Source organism: Chaetomium globosum, genomic scaffold (genome assembly GCF_000143365.1).
Source record: "Chaetomium globosum CBS 148.51 scaffold_1 genomic scaffold, whole genome shotgun sequence".
NCBI lineage: Eukaryota > Fungi > Ascomycota > Sordariomycetes > Sordariales > Chaetomiaceae > Chaetomium > Chaetomium globosum.
In genome coordinates, this window is record NT_165976.1 from 4,649,439 (window position 1) to 4,669,725 (window position 20,287).

A 20,287-nucleotide genomic window follows, 5' to 3' on the forward strand; every position below is an offset into this window, starting at 1 on the left:
TCTCCTTTTAAGTTTGTTTTCCTTCGAGGTGTTTATCAACTTCGCTCTCTTTCTAGTTTCTCAAGTCGTTTTCTTTTCCCTTTCTTTTTTTTGAGTCAATCTTTTTACTAACATATTTCTCCTCGCCAAAGTGATCCTTCTTGTCAATGTCGTTGTTCTCGATAATATCCCTCTCCCTATCAAACTCGTTCGCATGATCAATAAGCCATCGGCCACCAACGCTCCACCTAGCTCCATGCTCGGTGCTTCACAGTTTTCTTAATAACAACGTCATAACCGCGGAACACCAAGCCGCTTGGTGCTTAACGGTAGAGTAAACGCCCAGAGCCCGGGCGCAAAGTATCACACAATCGCAGGTCACAGCAAGACACAAGGCATAAAAAGCAGACTCGGAATCTATTGCACCACAAATAATCGGCGCTGTTAGCCCTCATACAAGAGCAACTCTATATACATGCACCCCCATCTAGTATATATATACCCGAACCCAAAACCACACAGCACAGCACAGCACAGCAAAACAGCCAGCCAGCCAGCCAGCCTACCCAGCACACCGTCCGTGTCTTAAATCCATTTAAGCGGCGGCGAAGGTGGAGTTGAGGGCACCAATCTTGATGTTGGAGTAGATGACGTAGGCGTCCGGGTGGGCGGCCTCGACGGTCTCGGGCACACCGGCCTCGGGGTCGCAGCGGCCGCGGGCAACACCGGGCTTGGTCGGGTCGGCGTCGGTGGGGTAGTTGCTGTCGAGCCAGTTCATGTAGACGGCGCTGAGGGAAAGGGATATGTTAATATTTGTGTATCGTGGGGGCGGGGGTGAGGGGAAAAGCTTACTGGTCATCCCAGATGGAGAGGACGAGGACCATCTTCTCGAGCGACTTGCCCATGGCGGGCAGGCCACCGATGGTCTTGAAGTGGTTGTTGTCACCGAAGGCGGTCTTCTGCTGGGCGCAGAAGTCGTCGGTGATTTCGTTGGTGGGGTCGACGCCCTCGACGACGGTCTCCGAGTTGGGGATGACGGTGCCGTCCTGGACGTAGAAGCGGCGGATGCTCTGGAGGGCGCCCGTGTCGGTGCCGTCGGCGGTGACGAACTGGGTCACGAGGGTGAAGGGCTTGCTGGTGTCGACCGTCTTCTCCGGGCCGTAGAACTCCTTGTTGCCGAGGCGGAAGCTGTTGAAGTCGCAGCCGTCTGCGGGGCTGTTGTCAGCACCGTCAAAAAGAAAGGGGAGAGTGGTAGTATTGTCTTTTGCAACTTACCCCTGTCGCACAGGCCCTCGTAGCGAGCGTCACCAGCGCCGCACTCGGTGTCGTCCTCGCACCTGGTCTGCTCGGTGACCTTGCACGGGTGGGGGGTGTACGCGGTGGCGTCAAGGTTGGCCTCCCAGATGTCCATCTCGGCGCAGCAGGTGCCGTACTTGCCGGTGCCCGAGTTGCCGTCCTCGCCACCCCAGCCTTCAGAGTTGGCCTGTTCATGGGGTTAGCAAGCCTGGATCGAGAAATCGTGACTGTAGGCGAAGAATGGAATTGCTTACCTCGCCGTTGATGAACTTGATGTCACGGGGGCACTGCGAGTCGCAGTAACCGGTGCCGTACTTGGCGCCGGCCTTGTTGCCCTCGAAGCGGGACATGCCACCGTCTTCGTCCATCTCGCTGAAGTAGACGGCGCCGTTCAGGCCGCAAGGGAGGTTGGAGACGTCCACGTCCATGGTGAACTCCTTGTTGAGGAGGTTGAAGAGGCGGTACTTGTCCTCGCCGGCCATCAGGTAGACGCGCGAGCCGACGTTGGATTCGGTGACGAAGTTGAGGCGGAGCGCGCCTTCCTCGGGCGTCGTGATGCCGTAGGTCTTCTCATACTCGGCACCATCGATGGCGCAGTTGGCCGCGCAGGTCTTGCCATCGGGGCACGCAGTCTCGTTCCACGCGTTGCCCGTGTAGCAGTTGGTGTAGCCGTCAGTGACGTGAGTCCAGCGCCAGTTGGCCTGAGTGGGAAGTCAGTGACTTGCTGGTTTACCGAAGAGAGCGAAGCCAAAGCCACTTACGTCAAGGACCACGGTGGTGTCCTCCTTGGTGCAGGAACCGGGAGCCGTGCACACCTCGATGGGGAGCGAGGGGTGAGTCTCGGCCGTCAGGGTGCCGACTTGCTGGCCGAGCACGAGGCTGGCGAAGGAGAGAGCGGTAGCGACCTGCCTGTACATGGTGGCGGGCTGTAGATGGACTGCTAAGGATTGAACTGAGCGAACACTGAGGATGCTTCTCTCCCTTCTGACTTGAACGGCCGGGGAGGTCTCTCCCCTTTATACGTCCCTCTTGATGCCCCAGATCCACTCGAGATCTTTCCCCAGGGGTTTACGACGAGCAAGTTTCTTCCCCAGATCGGCTCTTGTCTTTCCTGTTGAACGACGGAACCTGGGGAAACGGCACTAAACAGGGGAATCTGAGTCTCGTCCCGAGATCCCCTATTCGTTGCCACGCTCCCCACGCTGACGAGGCGGCTCCCATCGTGGGGCATAACGGCGTTGATGGTTTCTTCGGCCCAACCACGAGCGAGCTGCGGGCCCAGGTCCATGTCGCTTGCACTGCCGGACGGTGTTGCGCCGGGGGTTCGACACGGGACGATCTCCCGGGCTTGCTCGGTGGTTTGACCGGGGGCGTAAGGGGGTGGACCGCATCGGGTCAGGTCGTTCGATGTCTGCCAGTCCTCCTCTTCTCTTTCCAGCATGTCAGCGTCGGGTTGTCTTCCAAACTCCGACCCCCAATCGCTGTCGACCCGTCGATCGCAGCCCGACCGTCAGGGACCGTCCGGTGCATTGCGGCTCTGATTGCCTGAACAAAATAGGCAGATTGCGGATTTCCGGGAGGAGATCTACCGAGTTGACCGGTTAAGCTCAGATCGGCGTCTGGGCAAGACGACTCGAAAACCTGAAACCTGGACTTGGAGGTGTATCCAATATGAAGCGGCGGCTCCCATTCCTCAAAGGGGCAGGCGATTGATTGCACGCGCGAGCCGCCGCAATCGAGAACCCTTGTTGTTAACGCGGGAGTAACACACCGAACGCAGGAACACTGCGCCCCCCTACACAGTCGCGACCAAATACCCCCGGAGAGCCGCAGGCATGACGTCTGCCCCGGTTTTCCTTCTTCCCCCCCCACTGGTACACCCAGTTGCAATTAAGACGTCAACCCTCGGCCGCCGGCGGCTATTATCCCTCCTCACGCGGCTTCGGCCTCACTTCCCGGCCGGAGTCGGTAGCGAGGCGGCTGGGAGATGGACTGCGGGCCGAGTGCATTAGAGAACGGATGACCAACGACGTATACCGTCAAGAGCGCTTCGGAGGGTGGAGTTGATGCATTGCACGCGTTATTCAACGGCTGAGATCGGCAGAACGAAGGCCCCACAGCCATCCTTCCATCAAACATTCCCCCGCCGCCGAGCCGGAGTCAACATGGGGCCGCCATGGAGGAGGCACGGGCGCCTGGCCATTTCGAGATGCCGAGGATGCTTGATTTCCGCCAATAAAGATAACCAGGAATACCGCAAAGCCATGAAAGCTTACTGTGTCTTGGCCTTCCCACATCACCTGCGAGGTCTTGGATGAAGAGCCCGAATACCCGGGGCGGATAATAAAGGGACGGGAGCTTCAGAACAAATACTTTCTCAGAGGTTGCGGGAATTAACTGAGAGAGATCGCGGCGAGTTCCCGTTGCTCGTCTCTTTGCAGCACGGGTTGCAGTCCCGGATCTGCGAGCACACTCAAGACAAAACACGTCAGCATGTGCCGATATACGAGAACCATAGCTGCACAAACGATGTATGGGTCGGCAACGGGGTGATAACGAGGCCCAAAACCGTTGTCGGTTGCATGCCCCCATACCCAACCAACCGTGTAGCATCAATACCAGATCCTTTCTCGTACTCCTGCGTCTTATTAAATTTCAACCCAGGGCGGCCTAATATCATATCAGCGGGTCAGTCTTATCACGCCTAGACAATATGTTGCTGCCGTGTTGCCGCACATGAGTACCCACCCTGACTTTGTACGGAGGGAATCGTGCGAATAATGGAGCGTCGGAATGAGTTCAAGTTTCCTCTTTTGCTCTCTCTCTTTCCAACTCGTTGTGGTTTGGCGACATGAGGAGCAGGTCATAATTCCTATTATGTTCATCGTGCGATGGTGCTCGATATCCTCGCTTGAATTGATGGTGACAGAAATCTCTCTATTGTCGAATTGAAAAAGTCGCCGTTATCCCGAGGTGTCAATTACGTGAGTTCATGGTGGTGCCGCAGCAATCTCTTTAGCTTGCTCCTGCGTTCCTTCCCTCAGTAACAATTAGGCTGGCTAACTCAGAGGTAGGTTTGGCTGAGGCAATGGGTGGGCTTTTTTTTCTTTCAAATTCCCAAATCCCCCTAGCTCGGAGCGAGTGGAATTAAAAAAAAAAAAAAAAAAAAAAAAAAAAACCGAAGTAGGAGAGAAAACAAAAAGCTCACCACCAAGCCCCATTCGCCGGTCGAATAAAGGTTGGTAGCTACGAAAATCCTGAAAATTAGGATTTTGCGCCGCGAGGGGAGTCGAACCGGTCCGATTTCGATTGGTGTCGAACCGGTCCTCCTCCCAATACCGCTGAGCCAAACCAGTGTTTGACTTCAATTGGGAGGAGGCGGTGATAGTGCGAGTGCAGATCTGGTATATAAGGTGCCAAAAAGGTGCCGGAGCCTCAGGGCGTTGGGTATGGTTCTGGGTTGAGATCAGATGGAAACCTGCCTAGGTCTTACTTCGCCTTAAGGTGTATTTGAGGTACACTGTACTCGGCTCGAAGAGGAACCCGGCTGGTTATATCTTCTTGTACGCTCATAGCTTCCTCTGTTGATCCTTAGTATTTTCTGGCTTTTCGGCCGGCGCTTTGGTGAACCGCGGCGGCCCTCTCCATCACTAAGACACAGTGTATGGGCCGGAGAATGGTTTCTCTTCCGTACTTTTCATGTAGAAAGACGCAGGTTTGAGAAAAGCTATTACCATCTAAAATAGCAAGAAGACCATAGTAATGTGCCTGAGTACCTGCTCGGCGACAGCCTCTCTCAAGAAGATAGGTACCGACTTAGGTAATGCGACTGTTGTTCTTGATACGTCGGGATGTCGATATGTATGTACGGTTGTATAGTTTACGCTACCGCCCAGGAACTGACCTTTGTAAATTAAATCGGTTGACTATGTTACAATGGAAAGAGAGGCGAGATGTTAGCTCTAACTACCAACTTACTTAGCCGCTAGTTAGAAGTTGTGGTGGAAATAACACCCCAAAGAATTCCTCCACCAACAACCCTAACCCGCGAGTTACCTTCACTTTTGCCATGTATCCTCACCCTTCTTCATGACCCATCCAACTCACTCCGCTTCCAAAGTTGCTGTGACGCTTGCCCTTGAGTGAACCAAACCATCATCCTCATCCTCATTAATTTCGAGGTTATTCCGTCACCTTCCTGAGTTGTCCGTTTGAGGCCCACCACCCAGGCTGCTACCCGTGTCACACAACCTCCACGTCTCCGACCTCGCAACCTTTCAAAAAAGGGAAAACAAACGACTCAACAACTCTCCGAAAAACAGCCCTCTCCATCATCTACACACCCCAACCACAACCACAATCACAATCACCACAAACCACCACAACCACCATAACCCATCCCCAAAAACAAAAAACAAAAACTCCTCACCATGCCCCCCCAAACCAAACCCCCAACCACCCCCCACCCCCCTCCTAACCCACCCCCGCCTCCGCGCCCTGGCCCCCGACCCCCCCGCCACAGTCTCCATCCGCAACCTGTCCACGACCACGCCCCTGCAGCACGCGGGACACGACGCCTGGGGCCGCGCGCGCAAGGCCCAGCCCTGCACCGTCTCGGCCGAGGTGGCCTTCCACGCGCCCTTTGCGGCGGCGTCGGCGCGCGATGCTCTGGGCGACGATACGGTGCATTATGGCACGTTGAGTAAGGCGGTGCTGGGGAGTGTGGCGAGGTTTGAGGGAGAGGTGGCGGCGGAGGTGGGGGAGGGGAGTAAGGTTGGGGTCGAGGGGGAAAGGAGTCTGAGGGATGTGTTGGGGAGGGTGTGGGGGGATTTGACGGGGTTGGAGCTTGATGGGCGGGTTCGGGATGGGGATGCTACGGCGGCTTTTTTGGATCTGAACAAGGTGCGGCTGTTGTCCGTTACCGTGGTGCTGCCGAAGGCGTCGCTTCTTGGGGACGGGGTGCGGTTGACGGCGAGCGCAGTGTTCAATGCTGCCGAACGAGGCGAGATGGAGGGGAGGGCGATGGCGTTGGAGGTTAGTCGACTGAAGGTGCCGACGCTGGTTGGGGTGAATGCGAATGAGAGGCTGGCGAAACAGTTCGTGATCGCGACGGTCACGGTCGAGGGGTTTACGAGGGGGGAGGATGCGTATACCGATATTGAGCGCGACGTTGTGACGGTAAGTTCACTCATTGAAACGCCCCGTAGCGAGCGCGGCCGAAAATGTGTTGCTGACACGGATTTTAGGCAATGGACGCATCATCCTTCGAAACGCTTGAGGCTCTGGGCGCTCATCTAACAGAGGCTGTTCTAGCTTCACGCTGGAGGGAGGACGGCTGGCAGGTCTGTATTCGGATGGAGAAGCCCACCGCGGTCCCGATGGCGGACTGCCCCATTGTGGAGGTTCGGACAACGTGGGAGTCTCTCGAAAGGCAGAGGGCGGTAGGCAGATCGTAGCCGCGATAATGCACCTTTGTCTCGCTGTCTAATGTCTACTCGGCTGGGAACGTCTACGAGTAATCCTAAAACCGGGGCGCCGGTTCATTCCTTCTCGCATAGAGGGACGTCGCCGTTGGTTATCTCATCGACAAACTCCATGTTTGGATCAAACAACATTACGTGAAAGTGTTCCACTGATTTTACAGACTTGAGCGAAGCCCAGTTCTTGAACCAAATAACCTGTTGTCTGTCAGCGTCACCACGAAGCCATAGAGGTCAGCGCAACCAACATGATCGGGAAGCATTTTGGAGAATGTCTTGCGAACGTAGGAGTCGATCTCGGCCCGTGCCGCGTCAGTCAGATCCCCCGTCGCTGGGTCCTCCTCAAGGGCAAACTTGGTCCAGACGACGAGGTGCACGATTCGCTTATCGATACCGTAAGGCCAGTCATTCCTTAGCACCCTAACGTCGTCGTCAAACTCAAACGGACGACCCTTCGGCGTGATCGGCATGGTCCATCGCAGCCGTTGTGTTAAAATGAAATTCATGACGCTGCCATAGTCTTGCCTGAGCTTCCATGTAAAGCCCAGATACCGGCGGAGTTCGGACGGGACCCGTTGGAAAAGCTCAAGCCGGTTCTGTGACACCTTTCCCTGTACCACAGCCCAGGAGTCGATCTCATATTCGCTGTCCGGTGTGCTGATGATACCGCGATCCTTGTCCGTGAGGTTGCGAAGAAAGTCGGGGCACTCGGCGGTCCTCAGATGGTCGGGGATGTTGACCTGCCAGTACGGCAGATCCTTTGGAAAACTGCCCATGGGCCTTGATGATCAATGTCGACGACGAGTGTTGTAGTTATGGGACTCTAGCCACGGATTAGGAATCCCGGGTTCAGGGGTGGCCCGTCTGAAGAAGAGTTGATGGAGATACTGTGTATTTCCCGGGTGGTCAACGCATGCGTTGGCAGCTGCAATGCAATGCAAGACTTAGCGGTAAAGTAAGTAGCGGGGATGCGAGCCGGAGACGTCAGTCGGAAACGGCTCAGGGCAGAGCAACCTTCACCGACTCGATGCCCGGCGATGGCGGTGGGCGATGATGGGTTCTCGGCCGGAGTGGGGCCGGGCGTCTTGGCCAATCCGAAAAGCGGTGGTCCGAACGAGGGGTCCCTGAGAACCCCCTGGCGGCTCTCGGCAATGCTTTCATGTTCAACGTCAGCTTGAAATGCGATGAAAAACGTTGCGGTGCGGTTTGTTGGTATACCACATACAGCTATCCCTCCCGAAGCTAGCGTAGCTTTGTTTGGCCAATTTTCAACCAGTATTTCACACGAAGATGGCTTGCCCAGCGGAGAGTGGCTACCATCGAATCCCCCCCATGTTTGAAGACGGGAGAATGCGGCTCAGTGTTTGAGGTGTCCCGGGAGGTGCCGAGTGCCTGCCGTGTCTCATAGTCGATCTTCAACCTGGACAAGACAAAGCAACTCCCCCGTTTTCCCCACGTGGGTCAGGTCACCTGAACTGGCGGTCCAAATCATTGCTGCAATGCAACAAACGTAGGTACTTCGTACTTTTGTAAAATGTCGGGGGGACCCATCACAGAGGCGATGCGGGCAACTTTCATTCTCTGCGTGGATGCATCAATCAAAGCGGGGTGGAGCTCGGCAAGAAAGAAACAAGGCCCGAAGGAAAAGGAGAGATGATGAGATATTTTTTCCTGGGATACAACGTTGATGCGAGGTTTTGCTTGGTCTCGCCACCACACCTTTGTCTTCGCTAAGAAGCTGAAGGGCCGAGCCCACCAGTCCCTTCCTCCTAACAAACCCGAGTGTCGCTCCTGCCAGGAGGTGTGCATTTACCAGTTGGCAGCCACCACGCCAAGCTCCCACTTGCGAGGCAGGTGCGACGAACAACTTAGTGCTCAGAATCAGAACTGGAACACGAAACAGCTCCTCAACCTAGGAATTATTGGAGCGCCTGATTCCCAAAGGAGACACCGCAAATTTCCCAGTCAATAAGTGGTGGACCTTGGGTGATGATGGCGAGCCACATTTGTGATTTATTTAGTTCCCGTCGCGTTGGGCTGAGTGCATGAGGTAGCCTTTCGGGTTTTATTCAACAGGGGGTCTCCTAGGTCTGGGCCAAGCTTGGAGGGGCTTCTCGGTGCCTCTGTTAGCGTCCCATGTCTCTCGACCTGGCACCTCGAAAGTTGATGCCCAGCGGCACAAGGGGGAGGCTCAGGTGGGATGGAAGAAGCAACCTGGAACAACTTCCATGTGGCAGAGGCGAGCGTTTGCCACCCGGCATCCTGCCGCGAGTAAATCACCCGATCCTCGACAATCACTGCAACCTGCCGAGGGAGACGGCTAGAGTCCAGCTCGAGGGTTGCATGCCGTCGAGGCATCATTTGGTTGTAGTTATCCCTTGTTACAACGCCGTATCGGTCCCGGCAAACGGTACTCATGAGTGAAAATGCAATAGAACGCCATGGGTCACCTCGACACATCATAATCCACCGTTTGAAGCACCGTTGCAACGGGATCGTATTACGGCAACCTGCGCCACCAAAGACCAACTGTTGTGTCTGATCCTGGTTTGACAAGCGGCAACCGAAATACCTGATCCACTAACACGACTGACAAGGGGAGCTTTGGCGATCGGTGGGAAACGATAAAAGCATCCAATTCCCAGGGGCGGGAACCTTTGGGGCCACCCGACCGCCTTTCTCTCACCTCATCGTCCTTCCCTCCTTGTTTCTCTCGAGACTTGTGGTTTGAGTTTCCTCTCGCCTCTTTGTGTAGATATCGCGAGTTGTTACAGCAACCTTGACGACCAAAATTGTGAGTTTTGCCAAGCTGTGTTCGAGCTTCCCCTCCAAACAAAGCCCCGCAACCCGAGCTCTGCCAAATCACTGCTACATTTCGCAGTTCCACCACAGGAAGGAGGGGTTGATCCAGTCGATCCCACTTCGGCCACAAGGTTCCCTACCAACCCATCATTACGTCAATCGGCTAATTTATCCTGTCAAACAGCCCCTTCCCACTTCGCACTTGTGTCTTGTCACCAGACTTGTCTCACGATCCTCGAGTACAAACGCGACCCGAACTCCGCTTCCTGTGGTTGACCGGGCCCGAACTTTATCTTCAACCTCCAACCAACTCTCTCAACCTTGTGGCAACCGACCCGACAAACTACCACAGCAAAAATGGCGGCGCAAACAATTAAGAGTGCCCTGCCTTCCCACCTCAAGCCTGGGAACGGCGATGAGGCCGAGTTTGCCAAGAGGCACCATGGCAAGACAAGATCCCACATGGTGAGTCCCAAACACACATTCCTTAGCTCTTTTTTTGGGCCGTCGTCTGTTGGGGATGTCTGAGGCATCGTGGAATGGAGGGCCGAGCGTGCAGCTGTGTTGCCGGTGACACGGAGCGGTGGCTTAGCCCCCTTGCATTGCATGTTCGTCAGAGGAACAGCTTGGATACGTGGGGCAACCGCCGCCGTCCGATCTTTTCAAGGGGCCTCATGAACTATGGCAGTTAGGGGACGGGTCGCTCCGATGCCCCCAACCCCAAGCTGCTTGAGAGAACACTAGGACTTTGGCAATCGGCCCCTGGGACCTAGGTTGAAGCATGTCTGCTTGGAGAAACTCCCCTTGTGATTGAATCATGATGGCAACGGAGGGACAGTACAGACGACGGGCGACGGGCATGGGTGCCGATGTTGATTCTCACCTCCCCTGACTTGGCACTTTGGGGACAACAATGTCAGGCTAACCACCAACTCCCCCCCAGGCTTTCGAGAACACCTCGACCAACATCGCCGCCGCCCAAATGCGCAATGCGCTCACCAACCTGGCCGAGACGGTGAAGGACCCGAGAGAGAAGAAGGCAAGTCGAAATGGATACAGCAACCGGAACGAGACACGGTCTAACAATATACACAGTTGTTCGAGACCGAAATGGACAACTTTTTCTCGCTCTTCCGCCGGTACTTGAATGACAAGGCTAAGGGCAACGAAGTGTAGGTGCTTTTCACGTCAAACGCCGGAACGAGGCTGATAGATTCTATTAATGCAGCTCATGGGACCGCATCGCGCCGCCTGCCGAGGGCCAAGTCGTCGACTATGACGACCTCGCCAATTCTGAGTCGGTCAACTTCCTCAACAAGCTCGCCGTTCTGAAGCTCAACGGTGGCCTGGGAACGTCTATGGGTTGCGTCGGTCCCAAATCGGTCATTGAAGTCCGCGATGGCATGTCCTTCCTGGACATGTCGGTCCGTCAAGTCGAGTACCTCAACCGCACATATGGCTCCAACGTGCCAATTCTCCTCATGAACTCGTTCAACACGGACGAGGACACCGCGGCCATCATCAAGAAGTACGAGGGCCACAACGTGAACGTTCTCACCTTCAACCAGTCCCGGTACCCCAGAATCTATAAGGACTCGCTCCTCCCCGTGCCCAAGTCGGTCGACTCGGCCGTCCATGACTGGTACCCGCCCGGACACGGTGACGTTTTCGAGTCGCTGTACAACTCGGGCATTCTCGACAAGCTGCTTGATCGCGGCATCGAGATCATTTTTCTCTCTAACGCAGACAACCTCGGTGCCGTGGTTGACCTCCGCATTCTGCAGCACATGGTCGAGAGCGAGGCAGAGTACATCATGGAGCTTACCAACAAGACCAAGGCGGATGTCAAGGGTGGCACCATCATCGACTACGAGGGCAGCGTGCGCCTGCTCGAAATCGCGCAGGTCCCCAAGGAGCACGTCAACGAGTTCAAGTCGATCAAGAAGTTCAAGTACTTCAACACCAACAACATCTGGATGAACTTGAAGGCCATCAAGCGCGTCGTGGAGAACGACGAGCTCGAGATGGAGATCATCCCCAACGGCAAGACGATCCCCGGCGACAAGAAGGGCGAGTCGGACATTAGCATTCTGCAGCTCGAGACCGCCGTCGGTGCCGCCATCAAGCACTTCAAGAACGCCCACGGTGTCAACGTCCCCCGCCGCCGCTTCTTGCCCGTCAAGACGTGCTCCGACCTGATGCTCGTCAAGTCGGATCTGTACACGGTCAAGCATGGCCAGCTGCAAATGAGCGCGAACCGCTTCGGCGATGCCCCGCTGATTAAGCTCGGCGGTGACTTTAAGAAGGTCTCCGATTTCCAGAAGCGTATTCCCAGCATTCCCAAGATCATCGAGCTCGACCACTTGACAATCACGGGCGCCGTCAACCTAGGACGTGGCGTCACCCTCAAGGGCACCGTCATCATTGTCGCCACCGAGGGCCAGACCATCGACATCCCGCCCGGATCGATCCTCGAGAACGTCGTTGTCCAGGGTAGCTTGCGCCTGCTTGAGCATTAAAGGCGCTCTGGTCAGCTTGGCGTGTGTGTTTTTTCCGGGCACGAGGGGACGGGTTTTGTTCTTCTGCTTTGTTGTGCCGAACAAGTTATAATATCGCGGCCTTTGCATACGCTTTTTGAAGGGTGGAAAAACGGGATGGTTAATGTGACGGTATGGTGTCGTCTGCTCGGCTCTCGGCCGGATGGCAGAGTAACAGGTGGATGGGAGATGCCGCCTGCCACCTACCACCAATAGACATTTGTAGTTGAGACAACCAAGCGCAGTTGAATCATCTTTAGTATATCGTGCTATGATCCTACTTATCAACAGAGAGGGGTCGCAATCTGTTTGACAGTGTTTTGAGCACATGGCTTATTCGACTCTTGCTTGTACTCAACCGTCAACCCGATAGACTAGGCCCCCAGTAAAACGCTTCTATTGTAACCCACCTCGCAACCATGACCAGCTAAGCTCTGCCACAAATAACCCAAAGTAAACAAACAAAAACAACCAGGCCACCCACCTACCGCTTCCTCAGCTTCTCGCTGCACTCGGGGCAGTACCACGTGCCGTTCGGCTCGTTCTTGAGCCCCACGCAGCCCCAGTGGAACCACTCGTAGGGGCAGTGATCGTTGTCGCACGCCACCATGTTGCCGAAGCTGAGGTTCTGGCACGAGCAGTACTTGCGGTCGTCCACGGCCTCGTCGTCGTCCACGTCCATCAGGTCGTCCTCGTCCTTGACCCCGCCCCCGCCCCCGCCCCCGCCCCCGCCGCCGCGGGGGTGTGGGCTGGGCCGCGTGCCGTGCTGGCGCTCCCCGCCTCCGCCTCCGCCGCCGCCGCTGCCGCTGCCGCCGCTGTGGGGTGGGTGGTGGTTGGATGCTGCGGCGCTGGGGCCTGAGGGTGTGCGGCGGTGGGGGTTGCTGGCCTCGCGGACGCCGGAGGGGGTGGGGAGTGCGGCTTGGTTGGAGGTGGAGCGCGAGAAGGAGGCGGCTGGCGTCCCGCGCCCGCCTGTGCGTGTGTCGCTGGCCGAGTCGCTGGCCGAGTCGGCGTCGGAGAGTTCGCTTTCGGCGGCGGAGGAGGGCGAGTTCTTGGCGGCGCGTTTGACGCGGGACAGGCCGGACTTGTTGATGGTGCTGCCCGCCGCGGGGGTGCCTTTCTTACGGCCGGATGTGCTGGACGGGGTGCCCGCCTTACGGGACCCGCCCGCGAGGGAGCCCTTGGATGTGGCGCGCGGCCCAGCGCTACCGGCGCGCTGAACACCGGTGGCTGTCTGGTGGCCCTTGGGCGTCCCAGGTCCGAGCGAGGAGTGGCGGGCAAGCCCGCTGGATGTTGCGGGGAGGGTGCCTAAGCCGCTGTTGGATCGGGGCATGCGTTTAGTTGCGGGGCCGGCCGAGCTCTCTCGCGCCTGGCGGTTCATGATCATGCTCGCTGCCGGGGTCGCTGGCGCGGACGCCGAGCCGTGTTGTTGTGCTTGGGCGTGGCGCACCTGGGCGTTCGCTGCCCGCACCTGCGTGCCACTTGCTAGGTTGTTGAGCGCCGAGGTAGCGGGAGTCGTCCCATTAGCGCCTCGGGGGCCGCCGATCCCGGTCGTTACGTTCGCAGCGCTCGAGCGGATGAGAGAGGGGAGTTCATCCGGGTCGGTAAAGCCGGGCTCGCCACGGTCGTAGAGCATCTTGATCTGCATATCGAGCTGACGGGTGTGCTTGTCCATATTATGTAGCAGTTTCTGTGTTAGGGCGATCTTCTCGTTCGAGAGTTGCTCTGCCTGCGCATAGTTCTTCCTTATGGTTGTCCGGTATTCCTCCTCTTTTGGGTTTAGGTGGTGGCTACCGTGAGCCTTAATCCACTTTTGTATTCGCCCATCCCGATCTTCGATCTCCTGTATCAACTCCTTATATTGACGGTCCTTCTCTGCGATCTCCTCCTGCACGAAGCGCAGTTCCTCGGGGAAGTTTTGGGTTCTGTTGAAATACTCGTCGAGGACGAGTGCCGGATCGGCCGCTTCGACCGGCGGCATCTTCCGGACGAAGTCGATGGATAAATCGTCTCTAGGCATGGCTGTTAACGCGCCGTACGGCGTATGCACTGCCTTCGTGGCACCCCGTTATGAAGCCGGACTAGAAGCTTGTGATAGCGACTGCCCCACTCCAAAGTCTACCCGGCTCAAGAGACAACCGGGGCACTGCTATAAGAACAGAGAAACACAAGATGCCGAAAGCAGGATATAATAGAATGATAAACTTGATCGGATAACAACCACGGTGTATCGTTTCCTTTTCTTTTTCTTTTTTTTTTTTGCCTTTTTTTTTTCTTCTTTTTTATTTGGAAGCAGTGTTGAACCAAAAACGTGGATCGTGAAGCGCAGGGAGAACGAAGCCAAGATCTCAGTGGATGACGCAGGGCAGCACTGCTCAGAAAAAAAAAGTCCGGCAGAAATGTGGTTCACAGAGGAGAATTCCACAGGCTCACCTCTCGAAAGGGGAAATTTCTGATCCCCGGCTAGCACGTACCCCTGTCGCTTGAGAGAGTTGGCGCGAAATTGATGAGAATCGAGCTGGGAAGGCGAGGCCGGATTCTTGTGGAGAGCAAGCAGGAATAGCTGTTTCCTGTCGCCGAAGCCCGCGTTTGTTTCACAGCGGAAGAAGTTCGGTTCTCAGCCTCCCCAATCAAAGCCCTGAAAATCTCGGCGGGGCTGGGCTTTGTGGAAGGCTGATGCGCAGGGAACGCATGAGGCTAGCGGAATTAAGGTTAGCGTACATTAGGCCCCGGGGGTGGGTGGCCACATCGAGGACGACATTTGCTTGTGCATGTGTTCAATTAGCTAGCCAGTTAGAGATTCATCAAATCCATGCAGCTCCAACCACCGAGACCCGCCATCACCAACCGGTTTATTCGCCAACACAGTTAACATTGACGACCAAATTTCATCTTTACTTTACATTCACTCGTTTCAAAGCCTTGGTTTGTCCAACGATCAACTATAGATACTCACAGCGCGCCGAATTAAAGTATCTTTAGCTTGTTCAAGGGGAACTCGGCAACTCATCAATCCCAGAGCCAAAATATCTTCAATTCCGGCATCCCAGAAGAGCGCGTTTCATATTCAAACACGCGGTAACCTGATAAAACTGTCTCGGGTGCGGCTATGGATGCCTCCGCCTACAGGTATAGGCCCCCAAAGCCGAATTACCTTCCCCACCATATCGAAACCGATGGACCCGTTGTAGAGGAATACGCCCTCCCACTCGGCAAGGCCGACGACCGTGAGAATGCCATCTTTTTCAACAAGATGAAATTTGCGGCACAGGAGTACGGCATCGTCCGGCCGAAGGGCTACACCGTCTCGTACCACGCCACGCCGGAGATGGAGAAACACCACTTTGGGCAAACGCACCCCATGAAACCGTGGCGGCTGACGCTGACCAAGAGCCTGGTCACGTCGTATGGGATGCCCTTTGCCATGGACAACTACTTGACGCGGGAGGCGACGTACGAGGAGCTCAATTCATTCCATTCGAGCGAGTATCTTGACTACTTGGCGACGGCAGCGCCAGAGGACCAGCCGCAAGATATAGAGGAACCCGGCAAGGATGTGAAGTTCAACCTTGGCGGAAGTGACTGTCCCCTCTTCCATGGGCTCTATAACTACTGCTCCATGTCCGCGGGCTGCTCGCTCGATGCCGCCCGCAAGATTACCAGTAAACAGTCCGACATCGCCATCGCCTGGGGAGGTGGGCTACACCATGCCAAAAGGAAGGAGGCGTCGGGTTTCTGCTACATCAACGACATTGTGCTCGCCATCTTGCAATTACTACGCACTCACCCACGCGTACTATATATCGACATTGACGTGCACCACGGCGATGGCGTCGAGGAGGCCTTTTTCTCGACAGACCGCGTCATGACTGTCTCATTCCACAAGTATCACCCGGAAACCTTCTTTCCCGGCACAGGCGCACTCGAGGACAACGGACCCAAGAGCGAACACAACCCGGGAGCGCATCACGCTATCAACGTACCATTACAGGACGGTATCACGGATGAGCAGTACGAGACGCTCTTCCAAAGCATCATCGGCTCCATCAACGAGCGTTACCGGCCCAGCGCCATCGCCCTACAGTGCGGCGCCGATTCACTAGCGGGCGACCGCCTAGGCCGGTTCAACTTGCGCGTGCAGGGCCACGGCGCGTGCGTGAGGTACTGCAAGAGCCTAGGCCTCCCCATGATCGTGTTCGGGGGCGGCGGGTACACGCCGCGCAACGTGGCGCGGGCGTGGGCGTACGAGACGGCCATCGCCATCGGCGCCGACACACGGATTCCCGAGACGATCCCGGACCACGCGCCGTGGCGCGAGCACTTCATCCACGACACGCTGTTCCCCTCGCTCGAGCAAAGCTTGAACGAGCCGCGCCACAACCGCAACTCGGACAAGCGCCTGCGCGAGATTATCACCCATGTGCAGGAACAGCTGCGCTTCGTGGCGCAAGCGCCCAGCGTGCAGAGCTCGATCATCCCGCCGGACCTAGGCCCCATTCGGGATGACGTCGAGGCGAGACTTAAGGAGGAGAATGACGAGAAGAATGGCGGGTTGAGGCGGATTCAGGAGGAAGGGCTCGGGCAGGACATGGAGCTGTGAAGCGTCTGGTCGGTTATAAGGAGCCTGAAATCCATAATCAATGAAGCGAAATGGCATGGAGTTGTTTCCATCCTTTATGAGCATATCAACGGCGCGAGAGGGATTCAAACGTCCGAGACACACACACAACACACACACACACCCACAAACCTTACCCCGATGCCCGTCGATGTGGATCCGATCTTCGGGGACTTTGCTCCGTCCGGGCGTAAGTGGGGCTCCCACCAGTGGCGGGACCAGCCGTCCTTCAGCGGGGCAGACTCGGCAGGTCAGCTGCATTTCTAACATTGCATCATCGTCCTCTGCGTTGAGTCGACGCACGATTGGGAGGGCGAAAAGAGTTGGTGATTGTAAATTCCGAGTCAAGCTACAGAGCTTGTGACCCCAAGCAGATTTTGATGCATCAATGTCCCGTACTCCGTTTGGGGAAAGGTGGCGGAGGGGCAAGTGCATGCATCCATACACTACCTAAGATATCTCAACACACCAAGCTGTGGTGTTGAGGTCGGGTTATTTTCAAAAAGTCTTGTCATATACTCACCTGTCTTCACTTCCCGTGTATCCTGGTATCCCGGCACTTCTCGATCCTTCCTGCCTCGTTAGTGGCCAGGTTCGATACCACATCGGCCCTGCAGGAAAGTACGCATCAATTCCCGTCTCTGGCTGTCAACTGTTCCAAGTTCCTGCACTCCAACCTTGTTATTGCCCCTGCACCGGAACCCACCCCCGTGCCGGTCAGCACCATTGTTGGCCGCAGGTTGTTTACAGCACGCTGGCCCACTGAAGTCTTGCAGTCTTATTCTTCTTTGCCCATAGTCTTCTAAACTTATTTTTTATTAGTAGTCTATTGGTCTAAAAAAACAAAGGCTATCATGTCGTTACACCGTGTCTCGTCCATCGAGACTTTCACCATCGTTCCCACCGATGTCCGGTCCAGGAGGAGTTCCGATGCATCCACGCGTGCCCGCAAGCTAACGTTCAACCCTCTCCCGTCAGTATGGGACCCTCCATCGACCATCGACCAGCTCCACGCCGTCGGAGCGTTTAAAGTCCCCAAGTGGAAGCGATTGCGTAAGTCCATGGTGCTGAAGTCATTCTCGGAAAACACTCAACTAACACCGAGATAGTCCAAGTAGCTGCCGCTGTCGTCTATTGCTTCTTTGGGGCCGGCGTCGTCTTTGGCTACGCCGCCATCAAGCCCGTGCTAAAAGCGGAAGGGGCTTACAGGCACATATGCGCCGCCGCGGATAAGTTGTCCGATGACGAAGACACCTGCGTTGACCTGCACCTCAACCTGATGTTCACTGTTGCGGCCGTGGCAACCAACGTGGCTGCCTTGCCTATCGGGGCGATCCTCGATCACTATGGTCCTAGGGCTTGTGGTCTGCTGGGGAGCCTGTTCCTTGCGGCCGGGACGCTGTTGATGGCGTTTGAGAAGCAGCTGCAATTCGATGGTCTGCTGCTAGGCTACCTCTGCCTGGCGCTGGGCGGCCCCTTTACGTACATCTCGTCCTTCCAGCTGTCGAACGCCTTCCCTCGCCACTCGGGCCTCATACTCGCGCTCTTGACCGGCGCCTTTGACGCGTCGAGCGCGCTGTTCCTGCTCTACCGCATCGTGTACCAGCGGACGGATGGCGCCTTCAACCACCAACGCTTCTTCATGGGCTATCTACTCGTCCCCGTGGCTATTACCATGCTGCAGGTCACGCTCATGCCGGCGCAGTCGTACAAGACGGTGGGCGAGCTGGTCCAGGAAATCGAAGAGCCGCTGCACGCGGCCGCCGCGGACCAGGGGCCGTACGATGACCAGGTGGACGAGGAGACGGCGCTGCTGCAGGAAGAGGAGCGCCAGCACCGGGTGGACGTGATCGAGGGCATTCACACCGTCCTCGGCCCGGCCATGGCGGACGAGCAGACCGAGCGTGAGGAGCATATTAACGAGATCTCGGGCGTCTGGGGCGTCATGCACGGATACACGGCCTGGGAGCAGATCAAATCGCCATGGTTCATCCTCATCTGTCTCTTCACCGGTACCTACTTTTCTTGCCCACCCTCGCTTTCTCACTTTTCCTTGTCCACTAACGCAGAGAATGCACAGTGGTCCAAATGACGCGCATCAACTTCTTCGTCGCCACCATCCGCTCCCAGTACGAATCCCTCTTCGGCTCGCTCCCGCAAGCCGTCGCGCTCAACCACTTCTTCGACGCGGCGCTCCCGCTCGGCGGCATCGCGGCCATCCCGCTCATCGGCCTGGTGCTCGACCACACCGCCACCACCACCGTGCTCGCCGTGCTCGTCGCCGTCGCCACCGCCATCGGCGCCCTCGGCATCGTGCCCCGCGCCCCCTGGGCCGGCTACGCAAATGTCGTGCTGTTCGTGCTGTATCGCCCGTTTTATTATACGGCCGTGTCGGATTATGCGGCCAAGGTGTTTGGGTTTGAGACGTTTGGGACGGTGTATGGCGCGGTGATTGCGTTGGCCGGGGTGCTGAACTTTTCGCAGGAGGGGTTGGATTGGTTGTTTGAGAAGAGGTTTGGGGGCGATCCGGTGCCGGTGAATGTCTTGTTGTTGGTGCTGAGGCTGGTGGTCGGGGTGGTGCTGGTGGGGTTTGTGGGGTGGAAGGCGAGGCGGGTGAGGAGGGGGGTGTTGGAACAGGAGGCGAGGGGGGCTTTTGGGGATGGCTTGTTGTGAGGGGGTTGTGGTCGTGTGGTTCTTGGATAGGGATTGGGGAGGTGAGAGTTGGCGTTTAGGAAGTGAGTAACTACGAAGTACCTAACAAGCAGGAGAGATAACAACGTTTCTAGCAAAGAGTTGCTGGCTTCTGCATCTAAACTGTTAAAATAGGGATACGAGCGTGTCGAAACCAAAATGTTTTATCAATGATGCTTGGATACGATAGTTAAGGGAATGAAAGAATCAAGGCTGTATGGAACCCCCCCAAAATTGTAATTCCAATAGTTAACTAACTACGTAACTACCATAAGCCCTAGTCGTTGGTGAACCAGCCATGCCCATATTGAGTTTCTGAAACTGACGAGGACTGAGGGGCATGCTATCGAGCAGTAGTGGAAAATAAGAGATGTTTTGGCCAAAATCGAACGAAGTCTTCGGTGTTGATGTGTGAGATCTGGAATCGGGAGTTCGGCAAGTGCACATGGCCGTCCAAAGATGGCGGGCGAGCCAGTGGCTGGGCCCGCTCTTGGTCTGATTTCCTTCCCCTGTCGGCTCATGTCAAACGGCCCGTGCATTGATCGATTGCCCCGCCGAGAATGCGTGTTTGTGCAACTTGAACTCGGCATCCCTGTTCATCAACTTCCATTCTCACCCCTCGACTCGACAAACAATTGTGCCGCGCCCCTTTTTCCGCCCCAATAACCCCGCCGGCCTCGATGCATGTGCTCCGCGGCCGTCCGGCAACCCAACGAGATGGACGTCGAGTCATACTAACCAGTTCAAGACCAATGCAATGCCCAAGTGGACATGCCCAGGCTCGAGCCAGGAGAGAAAATCGTCTGGTACGGCAATGGGGGCGCTTCACGGGCTCCCTCACTGGCTCTGTGGCCTCCCAAGCTCGTTAAGCGCCCAGGCTGCGAGGC

At 56.4% G+C, this 20,287-nt stretch overlaps 7 protein-coding genes across 7 annotated transcripts; 4 read left to right on the forward strand and 3 right to left on the reverse strand.

Moving 5' to 3' along the window:
• Positions 1-574: 574 nt before the first annotated feature.
• Positions 575-2,192, reverse strand: CHGG_01505 (uncharacterized protein; the record flags this gene model as incomplete). The annotated part of the gene is made up of 5 exons (XM_001220725.1): positions 575-767; positions 832-1,186; positions 1,255-1,462; positions 1,530-1,976; positions 2,037-2,192. 5 exons carry the CDS (start codon positions 2,190-2,192, stop codon positions 575-577), a joined length of 1,359 nt encoding a protein of 452 aa, XP_001220726.1.
• Positions 2,193-5,126: 2,934 nt separating this feature from the next.
• CHGG_01506 (uncharacterized protein) lies at positions 5,127-7,171 on the forward strand (the record flags this gene model as incomplete). Its single annotated transcript, XM_001220726.1, has 4 exons — positions 5,127-5,136; positions 5,798-6,453; positions 6,522-6,716; positions 6,968-7,171. The coding sequence occupies 4 exons, from the start codon at positions 5,127-5,129 to the stop codon at positions 7,169-7,171; spliced, it is 1,065 nt and encodes a 354-aa protein (XP_001220727.1).
• A 1,597-nt stretch (positions 7,172-8,768) lies between these two features.
• CHGG_01507 (uncharacterized protein) lies at positions 8,769-9,113 on the reverse strand (the record flags this gene model as incomplete). The annotated part of the gene is made up of 1 exon (XM_001220727.1): positions 8,769-9,113. The coding sequence occupies one exon, from the start codon at positions 9,111-9,113 to the stop codon at positions 8,769-8,771; it is 345 nt and encodes a 114-aa protein (XP_001220728.1).
• Positions 9,114-9,914: 801 nt separating this feature from the next.
• Positions 9,915-12,076, forward strand: CHGG_01508 (uncharacterized protein; the record flags this gene model as incomplete). Its single annotated transcript, XM_001220728.1, has 4 exons — positions 9,915-10,022; positions 10,501-10,572; positions 10,653-10,729; positions 10,786-12,076. 4 exons carry the CDS (start codon positions 9,915-9,917, stop codon positions 12,074-12,076), a joined length of 1,548 nt encoding a protein of 515 aa, XP_001220729.1.
• A 502-nt stretch (positions 12,077-12,578) lies between these two features.
• Positions 12,579-14,111, reverse strand: CHGG_01509 (uncharacterized protein; the record flags this gene model as incomplete). The annotated part of the gene is made up of 1 exon (XM_001220729.1): positions 12,579-14,111. The coding sequence occupies one exon, from the start codon at positions 14,109-14,111 to the stop codon at positions 12,579-12,581; it is 1,533 nt and encodes a 510-aa protein (XP_001220730.1).
• Positions 14,112-15,200: 1,089 nt separating this feature from the next.
• CHGG_01510 (uncharacterized protein) lies at positions 15,201-16,691 on the forward strand (the record flags this gene model as incomplete). The annotated part of the gene is made up of 1 exon (XM_001220730.1): positions 15,201-16,691. One exon carries the CDS (start codon positions 15,201-15,203, stop codon positions 16,689-16,691), a length of 1,491 nt encoding a protein of 496 aa, XP_001220731.1.
• An 872-nt stretch (positions 16,692-17,563) lies between these two features.
• On the forward strand, positions 17,564-19,382 carry CHGG_01511 (uncharacterized protein; the record flags this gene model as incomplete). Its single annotated transcript, XM_001220731.1, has 3 exons — positions 17,564-17,762; positions 17,819-18,721; positions 18,790-19,382. 3 exons carry the CDS (start codon positions 17,564-17,566, stop codon positions 19,380-19,382), a joined length of 1,695 nt encoding a protein of 564 aa, XP_001220732.1.
• Positions 19,383-20,287: the final 905 nt, after the last annotated feature.